The sequence below is a fragment of the Triticum aestivum genome, chromosome 2B (assembly GCF_018294505.1).
Source record: "Triticum aestivum cultivar Chinese Spring chromosome 2B, IWGSC CS RefSeq v2.1, whole genome shotgun sequence".
Taxonomy (NCBI): Eukaryota; Viridiplantae; Streptophyta; class Magnoliopsida; order Poales; family Poaceae; genus Triticum; species Triticum aestivum.
The window spans coordinates 9,224,210-9,235,575 of record NC_057798.1 but is presented as its reverse complement, the minus strand read 5'-3'; the positions used below and the strand labels follow the sequence as shown (position 1 = coordinate 9,235,575).

At 43.4% G+C, this 11,366-nt stretch overlaps 2 protein-coding genes across 2 annotated transcripts; one reads left to right on the top strand and one right to left on the bottom strand.

The window, feature by feature from the left end:
- Window positions 1–884: 884 nt before the first annotated feature.
- On the bottom strand, window positions 885–4,558 carry LOC123039904 (LRR receptor-like serine/threonine-protein kinase EFR). The gene is made up of 2 exons (XM_044462884.1): window positions 1,620–4,558; window positions 885–1,479 (listed from the first exon to the last, which is right to left on the bottom strand). The coding sequence occupies exons 1-2, from the start codon at window positions 4,528–4,530 to the stop codon at window positions 1,082–1,084; spliced, it is 3,309 nt and encodes a 1,102-aa protein (XP_044318819.1). The 5' UTR covers window positions 4,531–4,558; the 3' UTR covers window positions 885–1,081.
- On the top strand, window positions 4,529–9,972 carry LOC123038719 (uncharacterized). The gene is made up of 7 exons (XM_044462218.1): window positions 4,529–4,537; window positions 6,415–6,514; window positions 6,844–7,446; window positions 7,811–7,815; window positions 8,622–8,704; window positions 9,464–9,488; window positions 9,841–9,972. The coding sequence occupies exons 1-7, from the start codon at window positions 4,529–4,531 to the stop codon at window positions 9,970–9,972; spliced, it is 957 nt and encodes a 318-aa protein (XP_044318153.1).
- The last annotated feature ends 1,394 nt before the right edge of the window (window positions 9,973–11,366 follow it).

The following is an 11,366-nucleotide window of genomic DNA, read 5'->3' as shown; positions in this document are numbered from 1 at the left end:
TTTTCTCCTGAGTCGCCCGAGCGGAGCGACGCGGCAGGTCGGGCTATATCCCGAGCGGAGCTTCGTCAAATGCCGTTCTTAAGCTCTCAAGTTGGACCAGTTTTGGGACATATACAGAAATCAGTACCGAACTAAACTTTCCTGATTCAGAACTTATTTATAACCTGTTACGGGCACAATTAGGGCATTCCTCAAACACCTGCCCTGTAAAACAGATGAAAATTCACCCCTGCCGACACTTGGCTTTCTAGAGTTCCTAGGCCCAGTAAGTAAATGTTTGGGGTGCTCTTAGGTGCTGGTCAGATGCAGGTATACCATTCCTCCCTGCTGAACCGAGAGTGTAAAAAAGGCTCTTGGGTGACGCACTATGCTATTTCGTGCGATAAGAATGTGGAAGCTGAATGTTAGAAGTTTATGTACTTGCATGCGACCAGGAGACCGTGATTTATCGTTTTGCGGTTTTTTTTGTATGCGTGTTGTGTAAAGAGTATTTGTCTGGTGATTTTAATACATCATTTTGGTGTGGTTGCAACCTTGGCCTGCAGCTACAGATGATCTCTCATGTATGACCAGGCAACCTGTGTATATGGCTATTCATTGTATGAAAAAGACAAATCTATGGCTATTCACCATGGCGATAAGCAGAATGATCTCCAGTATGACAAGCAGAATGATCTCGAATATCTTGAAAGTTTTTGTCTAGGTCACAAAATGATCACAAATTTTGATGAAAATTTACAAGTTCGTGGCCAGAGATGAACTGGAAAATGAGCTTTACAGTTCTAACTATATATACCATTTAATATTTATTTATGTGGGGATCTGACATGTGCATACAATGTGTTTTTGTCCTATAGTCTTTAGTTTTTCCAGCAAAGAAAATATCAAAAAAAAAATCCCCATTAGAAACCCATCACTGGGAGTGTATGCAATCAAATTATTACAGCGAGCCAAACATATTGGCTTACAGAAAAGGAAAAAAGATAGAAACATGTTCTTTTTTGAGGAAAAAGATAGCAACATGTTGTCATGCTGTGGTCGAAGCAACGAACTTCATCTTTGTCGACTGTCTTTGCCTTCATTATTTAGGGTCTTTGCTTTTGTTGTCCATAGAGAAGAATGCCTCTTTTACTTCTATGACTTCACTGTAGACATCATGCATCGCTGGACGATCTTTTGGTGATTCTGTGGAGCATAACAAACCAAGCTTCAGGAGCCGGAGAGCATAACTAAGTGCAAGTGTCTTGTATTCTTTCATCTTTGGGATATCATCAACACGCTGATCTCCCGTCTCCCAAGTAAGGCTGGGTTGAAGAATGTCTTCGGTTCGTGAAAGTGATGCTTCTACATACTTGCGGAGCGTCAAGCCATCACTGAACTCTTCATTAGTAGGTCGTTTCCGTGTTAGCATTTCTAAAAGAAGAATGCCATAGCTGTAGACGTCGCCCTCGGTTGAGATTTCACTGCCCATTCCATACTCTGCAATAATGTTTTGAATTCTTCAGCGGAGAACAAAAGTGAAACATGCTAGTATTAATAAAAAACCCAGCAACTGATATAGTTAGTCATACTTGATTTCGTTAGCATTATTTCAGAATGTGCTTATAAAACATACTCACCAGGAGGTATGTACCCAATAGATCCCCTTGGCCCAATTATGCTTGTTGTGCCGCTCTGCCCTCCAAATGAACATCCATGAATTAGCTTTCCTAGACCAAAGTCGCAGACATGTGCAGTATGGTCATTGTCAAAAAGTATGTTGCTTGGTTTCAGATCGCAGTGAACAACCGGTGGGATGCACTGGTTATGTAGGTATTCAAGAGCACAAGCAATGTCAACTGATATGCATATCATTGCGCCCAAACTCAAACCACCACACTGGTGGTTATGAAGTCGGTCTTCAAGGCTTCCATTGGCCATATACTCAAAGACTAGAGCCCTGAACTCATTTCCCACTGAGTCATAAGTTGAGCATGCGGTTATAACCTTCACGAGATTCCGGTGGCGGATGTGTTGCAGTGCTTTGCACTCAGCAATGAAGCTATGCAATGCGCCATCCTGATTGAGCTTGAAGACTTTAACCGCAACCGTACCATCTTTCGCGTTGAAGCAACCTTTGTAGACAGTCCCAAATTGCCCGGAGCCGACTACGTTGGCTAGAGAAAAACTGTCTGTTGCTTTGTTTATGTCGCCATATGTTATCCTTTTCAATTCCATGTATGAATGTCCAATTTTCTCACTGGGTTTGTATCTCCTCCTCAACAGAAAATTGAACACCCCCAACATCAAAGCAAGTGCAACGAGAGTTGACAGAGCTATCGACATAGGAAGAACGAACTTGTGATTTTTTGTGGATGCTGAAGAAAAGCAACTTGGCAGCTCTTGTATTGCAACATTGGCACAAAGGTGTGGATTTCCTTGGACAAAAATACCACCTGTGTTAGCAAACACTCCACTGGTGGGAACTGGTCCTTCCAAGTTGTTGAAGGACATATTCAAATACTGCAACGAGGTGAAGGTCTCGAGGAACTCCGGAATTGTACCAGATAGGTTGTTGTGGGAGAAATCTAACACTTGCATGCCTTTGAGGCTTGCTAGTGATTGCGGAATGCTTCCTTGCAGGAGGTTCCCTTCTACACGAAGCGCTTCCAACCGGACACATGCACCGAGTGTGGATGGGATTCTGCCCATGAGATTGTTGTGAGAGATGTTCAAGGAACCAAGGTTTACCAAGCTACCCATATCTAGTGGTATGAACATTGTGAGTTGGTTGTGGGATAAATCTAGTAACAAACTCAGTTGACTCAACCTGCTCAACATATGCCCGCTCATGCTTCCACCAAGGGCATTACAGGAAAGGTTTAGTGCCAACAACTTCTGGCAGCTTCCTAAACTTTCAGGGATGCTTCCACTCAATTGATTTTCTTGCAAATAAAGTTGTTCTAGTTTATTTAAGTTGCCAATGGAAGGTGGAATATCTCCAGAAAATTTGTTCTGTGACAGGCTAAGCTCAACCAAGTTGCGTAGCTGACCAATGGTAGAAGGTATAGACCCCATCAAAAGATTAGTATTAAGATAGAGCATGGAAAGGCTTGAGAGGTTTCCAATCTCCAAGGGGATGGTGCCAGAGATGTCGTTTGACCGGAGAGTCAGAGCAGTCAAGCTCTTGGGAAGATTTGCTATGGAATTTGCTGGTAAATCCCCGCGCAAGTTGTTGTCACCTACATTAAGTTTCAGCAGCTGTGTACAATTCGCCAAAGAGGAGAAGAATGTCCAGTCTCCAGCCTCTAGGTGATTTGCGTACAACATTACATACTTCAAACTTGGCATGGAGCTGAAAGAAGGAACCACCCCAGTTAGAGAATTGTTGGCTAGATGGATATACACCATGCCAGAGGCATTTTGTAGTGAGGCAGGGATGTCTCCCTCAAAATGATTATCAGCCATGCTCAGTGTTTGGAGGTTAGGAAGCGTGTTACCCATATCAAAAGGCAGTGTTCCTCCAAGGTTATTGCTTGTCAGTCTAAGAACGTTCAATGAAGACAGATTGTAAATGGAGGGTGGCACTATGCCTGACAGACTATTATAGGAGAGACCGAGTCTTTGTAGCCCTGCAAGTCTACCCAAATCTGGAATGGATCCTTGCAACTGGTTGTGCGAGAGGTCGAGTGAGGTAAGGGACGAGAGGTTTGCCACCGACGATGGCACGGGTCCGGAAAGACTGTTTTGGGAGAGATCTAGGTAGGTGAGTTTTGAAGGGAACATGATGAAAGGTGGAATTGCACCAGAAAGATTGTTGTGCGAAAGGTGTATCTCCATGATGATTGAGTTGTTGAACAGGGACGAAGGGATAGCCCCTTGAATGCTGTTGTTGTCAAGAGAAATGTAACGGAGGGAGGAACTATTTGCTAGTGATTGTGGGATTTCTCCGTATAGAAGATTGTTGGGGAGGTTGACAAACTCTGTCGCCGGGGAGCTCCCGAGCAGCGGCGGAATCTTGCCGGAAAACCGATTGTTGCCTAAGTCTAGAGACGAAAGGTTGCGAAGGTTACCAAGGCTGAAAGGGATGGTGCCACCGAGGATGTTGAAGCTGAGGTTGAGATACCGGAGCCCGGAGAGACGGCCAAGTTCCGGCGGGATATGGCCGGAGATCTGGTTGTTGGGCAAGTGGATCCTTACCAGGGAAGTGAGGTTGGAGATGCAGGGCGGGATCTCACCGGCGAGGCCTTCCTCCTCAATATCCAAGGCCACCAGCAGGGGTTGTTGCCCTGTCTTTGTTGTGCATGTGACGCCGTGCCAATTGCAGAAATCTGGTGAGGTGTCGTCGTTCCAAGTGGCGAAAGCTCGGGTGGGGCTGTGGAGGCGGGACTTGAGGCAGAGCAGAGCATCTCTGGTTGTATTGGTGCTGTAATCAGCTAGTGTTGCAGTTGCAGATGACATGGGGTTCAAAGCTGCTCGTGACAAGAGGAGGATGGCTAACAGTAAAAACAGAGGACTAGGAGTAGGAGTATGCACAGATGCCCAGACCATGGTGTTGGTACGTAAGGTGGATATATCAATGAATTTTTCGGCTGTGCGTTGATACTCTGTGATATGTGCTGCTTTTATAGACTCGAGCCTGTGCGAGTCGTCTTCCAGCTAGCGCGGTCAAAACCAGGCTTTGCTTGCCAGGTCCAACAAATTGAAGAAACGTTTTTTTTTTGTTTTGAATACAGTACAGACACACGCGCTTATACATACGCGCACACACTCACCTCAATTTATGCTCACACGCACACCTTATCCCTATGAGTACCTTCGAGAGACTGACGTGAAAGCTTGTTGGCTTGTCTTCACCAAAAATCATGATATTACCCGTCCAAGCGGATGAGTTATGGTTAGTGCATGAAAAAATTGCAATGACCTTCGTTTTTAACCGGACGAAAGTTTCAACTAGTATTATGCATGTCATCTACAAACTCATCTTCAGGATCCATACATGTTCCTTTCTGCGCCGACACGAGGACCGGACCTCCATAGTCGCCTGGGGTTTATTTAACAAATTTAGGTGGCAGCCTAATAATAAAAGAGTAAAATCATCAATAATACTTGAACTTGTCCCGTGAGCTCACTTAGATCATCGTACATAAGAAGTTGGTCAATACTGTCACTAGGTACAAGTCTAGGTGATTATTCCATGTTGACCGGTCAAACATGACAGCCACTCACCCGGCATATAGAGTAGTTTCGTATTTTTCCATGTTGACCGGCCTTACTTCCTCCGTCCGAATTTATTAGGCCCCCTTTTGTTTTGAGCTAAAGTTTGACCATGAATTTAAATAATAATATATAAACTACATGTCACAAAAATTATGTTAAAAAACCTCTTTCAAATACAAATCCAACAATATACTTTTTGTAGCATATAATTTATGTATTTTTAGTCAAATACATGGTCAAAGTTGGACCCAAAATACAATGAGGCCTAATAAACCGGGACAGAGGTAGTACATATCTGCCCATGGGCCGGGCCAGGCCGGGCTTCGGCCCAGGCCCCATCAAGCCCTAGGTCTGTTTCCTAGGCCCAGGCCCTCCCAGGCCCATGAAAATACCATGTTTCCCAGGCCCAGGCCCTCCCAACACAGAAAGCCCGAAAGCCCTAAGCCCTCCCAAAGGCCCTCGACGTTGTAACATCAAAACAGCACCGCAAATAGCACCAAAACAGCAAATAGTATCTTATAAAGTCTTAAAGACAACAACAGCACCAAGATAGCAGCACAGCAGCACCAAAAGTGCATAAAGAGAAGCACAACAGCACCAAAACAGCAGCACATCAGCACCAAAACAGCACTAAAGAGCATTGTTTTCACATCAAATAGTATAAAAAATTCCAGTTTCGAGTTTCTAGAAACACAAATGCATAAATGTATTATTACATGCCAGATGGCCAATTCATAGAACCAAAAATAAGGACCAGTAGCTGCTAGTTGCCATCTCGACATGCCTTCTCCGAATCTTCTACTCATCTCAGTGCTCTAGCAAGAACTCTACAAAATGAAATCTCTACTCCTAATGGACGAATTGGTTGAATAGTCCCCCCCACTTTCAACCGGTTTATTTTCAACCGGTTTTTCTTCGTCCCACCTCCCACCACCCCCCTCCCACCGGTTTTTCTCTTTCTCGTCTGCCCGACAATACCCAATGTATTTATGGTAATCAATCACAATTAATCCACGTATGGTAAGGCTATAAACTTAGAAATCTCAAATATGATAATTATAGTAATAAATCAATCCATGTATGGTAAGGCTATAACTAAGGAAATTTCGAATATGATAATTATTACTAGAATCAAAGCTTTCCAAAAAAGTTCTTCTTGCCATACCCTAATCATGACCTCTTCATCCTGAGGCATTATTTCCATCTATTTCTCAGCTGAATCAGAACTTTCCAAAACTTTGTCTGATTAAATCACAATTTTCCTTCCTTCCCTATCATCTCAATCGAATCATCTCTACTCCTAATGTCTCAGTACGTAAGTCGTTCGTTCGTTTCGTTCGTTTCCAGCCTTCCAACGATCTCCCCCCACCAGGCGATCTCCCTCCCACCGATTTTTTCCTCCCTCCAAAAACCAAGACCGGTTTTCATTCATGCATCACTAGAACCACACGCCCCATGCCTAGAAAAACCAAATGAACCATTCCATCCTTCCATCGATCCCACCCTTCCATATAAAACACTAATCGTTCCATCCTTCCCTTCCATATACCAGAGGGATCAAATCATATCGAATATTTTTATAACAAAAAGCTTCCATAAACACCAATCTTTCCATCCTCCCCTCCCACGATTCTTTCCATGCAGATGCTCCCTCCCGCATTCGTTTATTTCCTTCCAATTATACCAGGATTTTTTTCCAGCTTCTGTTCCTCAGAAAATTTCTCACGATCAAGGCCCCTGCCCTTCCTTATCTACCCACAAATCTCGTGCCCCTCTCCCAGGTCAGGTTCCGGAGCCGGGTCGTCGCCGCGGAGTACGTCGATGCGGAGCCGGAGGGCGCGGCGGACCGGTGGGAGAGGTGGAACGGCAACGGCGAGGCCTTCGGCGACGGCTCGGGCGTGTGGCGCCTCACTGTGGGCGACCGCGGCACCGGCGAGGAGGAGCCGGAGACGGAGGAGGTGCATGAGTCCGACTTCCTGATCCTCTGCATCGGCAGTTTCAGCGGCGTGCCCAACATCCCAGCGGTGTCCCCAGGCCCGGAGGCGTTCCGCGGGCGGGTGCTCCACTGCATGCAGCTCTCCCACATGGCCGACGAGGACGCCGCCGCGCTGGTTAAGGGGAAGCGCATCACCGTCGTGGGGTCCGGCAAGTCAGCCTTCGAGATCGCCGCCGAGTGCGCCGACGCCAATGGCGCGGGGACGCCGTGCACGATGCTGTGCCAGAACCCTCATTGGCTGCTACTATCGGGTACCTCTACATGAACCAAAGAACGCATTTTATTGTAACTGTTAGTCTGCTATATCCACGAGCTCACTGACGCCAGACCAGCAAGCAGCCCAGATTGAACGGCACTGAGCTCCAAATTCAACCGATTATATAATGCGCCACCCCCACATGATCCGCTACCATATCAATGATTGTGTATCTGTATTTATTTATCTACAAATCGTTGTACTGTTGTGCTTTTGTTAAGCAGATACATGCATGGCAGGGGGAAGTTGAGCGAGCATGGCAAAGCCAAAGATATATTCCTTGGAGCTACCATTTAATTCATAAGATGTCAAGTAATAGCTTGAAGTTTAGGTGATAAAAATGCTAATATGATGATCAGGTCAGGTATAATATCACAGAAAATGTAAAAAAAATATCATTGGAGTTGTTTTCATTATAGTAATCAGAATGCTTTGTCTTGCACCATTATTTGTTGAACATCTTTATTTGTAGGATGTAGGCTGAGTTTCAGAAGATGAGAGTTGAAATGGCTGGAATGAGAACAAAAAAAAATGGCAGCTTGGTCTTTACAATTGCAGTTTCAATTCCTTATTTGAGTCTAACTCAGGTGTTCCATAGACTTTCCAAAATATCTATTTTTGAACCTTATTGAAGTTGGCCTCTTACTGAGGAAAAAAGTCTACGAATGGATCATCTGAAAAACAAGACGTTACAGTTCCTTAAAATTAAAAGTGAAATTGCTTGCCAAATACAGTAACAGGTAACTCCAATATTTGTTGGAATGATATAACGTATGCCAGGTGAATATTTGTAGAGTTACCTGTTAGGGTTCTGTTTAGTCTGTTAAGTTTCCCTCTAATTTTTTTTATTGCTTAGCTAGGGTAGATATTTTTAGTCTGTTATGTTTTCCTTGATTTTTAATTTTTTTTGCTTAGCTAGGTTAGATATTTGTTTCCAGGTGTTACAACATGGCTTAGCACCTACTACATCAACGTTTCTCTGCTCCAATTCTTACCGTCCCACATCTCAAAGAATTTGTGTGGTAGTCCCTATCATGAAAAAAAGTAGAACAATTTCTAGCTTTCATGTGCATTTGTTTATGCTGTAATGTTTAAGAATGAAGCATTGATCAAGGCCCCACAAAGGTGAAGTAGTGATATCGTGATGTTCTATACGCTAATTGGATGCAGGTGACATGTCTCTCCTTTTCAATTTCTCTTATCGCAGGTTTGATCGGATGGAATTCACACACTTGGATCGAAGGATTTGTGATGTGAGTATATTTGTTCAGAAATACACATTTAAATTTGGTTAGTTTCTCCACACACACACACACACACACACACACACACACACACACACACACACACACACACACACATGCATAGAACTTTAGCATGTTCTTTTCTTCACGTAATTGTGTTAATAACAGGTAAATCATAACTTTGTGTACTGATGGATGCATAACATAATACGAGTACTTGTTACTTGAGTTTTGTTGACATTCCTTCTCCATGATGTTGTCCTGTCTTAAGTTGAGTTAGGTCAGTGGGTTAGAATATTAGTTGCATACCAGCAAAAATAAAAATCTTATTTGCACATCCATTATAACAGAGCATGTCAATATGCCAATATGTATAAAAGAAAACTCTTGGTCTGGTGGTACGGTATTTGTGTTGCTCCATTTGTTATGATTAATTCTGTTTGAAAAAAAGCATATGTTAATTTCAAGTTTTGAACTAAGCGTTACAGATATAATAATGGGCATGGACAAACTTAAACGTCAAGATTTTTTAAAGAATGTCAAGAATTAATAGCAAACTATCAGCCAGTTACCAATGCAACAATATATTATATTTTGGATTGACAAAATTATTTATTTTGAGCATGCCTGCAATTCTAATATCCATATGCTGAAATTTTATACTCGCTAAAACTTTAAACCTTCAATATTCTTCTGCATGTTTGCTTGGAATTATACTGGTCCATTAGAGCATCTTAGTTCTCATAAAATACAATATTTATTTTCTAGATATCTATTGATGGTATTCCTATATGTATGCAGATCATTAGTTGTCACATTGATTGGGTATGATCTACAAATTTGATCTGGGAATGAATGGCTATGTACTGGTTATGCCGATAGGATGATAAAGGTTCAGTGTATAGCCTGCATTCCTGTCTTGCAAGTTTAAGTTGAATTCATGTAGTAGTTATCACAACATGTATTGGCACTATTAATTTCTTAGAGTCTTGTCTTTACAGGTGTCTGCAATTTGTGTTGTTTTATGCATCTATTTGTATGATGCAATATGTTCCAGTTTTGGGAATCTTGTTGGACTTAGTTGGACAACTATTGTGATGTTGATGCACAAATACCATAATTTACTATTATCCGAATTGCTTTAGGCAAGGAAGAAGGTGGATGGAGCGCTGAGGAATATGATAAGGAAGGGGTCGGATGAGAGAGGAGAGAAGAGTAGGGTGAAGGACGAGATGGAGGGAAAGAGGGACAAGGACATGGTGAATGGAGTTTCTTGAGGCGGAGGGTGGGGGCTTCTCGGAGGAGGAGATGTTGGACTTCTCCTTGTTGCTGCCTTGCTGGGTAGGGGCCAGTCTGTCCTCATGAGGTTGTTGTGAAATTCCTCACCGAGACTTCAGTGATGCTGGGACAACTCAAGCATGAAATGTTATGGTAGTTTGTTTGGGAAATTGTAAATTCTTGTGCATGTGTGGTAGAGTACATTGGAAAATAAGGTCGGGCAGTGGGAGGATTTGTCAACCAGTTTCATACTCTTATTATAATTGGGGGTTAGGTTAGCATTTTGTACAGCAGCTCACGTCTAAAAGAAAATTTTAAGGTGCTGGCTTGTTATCCCATTTTTCATTAGCACATTGAACCAAATGCAAGTGCAAGCTTATTTTCGTTAAGTTTGCTCTTTCATTGTTCCTGGTTCTCCTTTTGCTAGGACGACAGTTTATGGAATATTTACTAGCTATATTTTGAATGGGAGTTGGTGGTCAGCAGTGGCGGTGGTGTCACATGTTCTCATTTGAAAAATGGATGATAGTAATCATATAGAATTGGAAGCGTCTCAAAGTAATTTTTATGTAGCTTTGTTCCTATATCCAGAACTGTCTTTGTAGGAAAATATTACTGATCAGGATTAAAATCCACTACAAAAATCATCTGATAAATATTTACTAATTTTAATATACGAGGTAGATTTGAGGGACGAGAGATTAGAGCAATATCACGCCCACGACAAGGCCGGGGGACAGGGCGGGTGTATATGATGCCTCGACCTCTTGTGTAGGGCGGCTTAGATACAATGGAGGCGGTGTAATATGCATGAGCGGCACGAGGAATCTCAAGGTACATGTTTAACTTGATCTGTGTTGATGCACTTGAATATTTATGTGTTGCAACATGTACGGGCAATGACCCAGGAGACATCGGATCCGCTTTCTTAACTCAGGAGGTGTCACGAGTGGCGCATGCCTCCTCCCCTTTGATGGCGGTGGTGGATCGACACAAACATGGGGGGAGGGATCGGAGCGGGGCGGTTGGCAGGGACTCCTCCTTGGCTGTCCTTTGGGAAGTACGTTGTGAAGGAGAGAGGGCGCCATGGCCAAGATGAGGTGGGTGTATCCCTATTTTAAAGGAGAGGACTCCAGCGAAAAATGTCCCGCTACAGCGGGAAACCGAGCCGGAAAAGGTGGGTCCAGCATACAAAAGGGAAGGATGCATCGTGGGGTGGGTTTTTTGTGTTGGGACCGCGTGTTGTAGATAACATGGCAGATAGTCCGGATAACCACATTTCTCCATCACATATGGGCTGGATTTGGGGAAGCCCGGATTGTCCATACGGTTGAATTTTGGGGAGCTCGTTGAGCGTCTGTTTGATATCCGAACATACCCGGACGTATGAGGG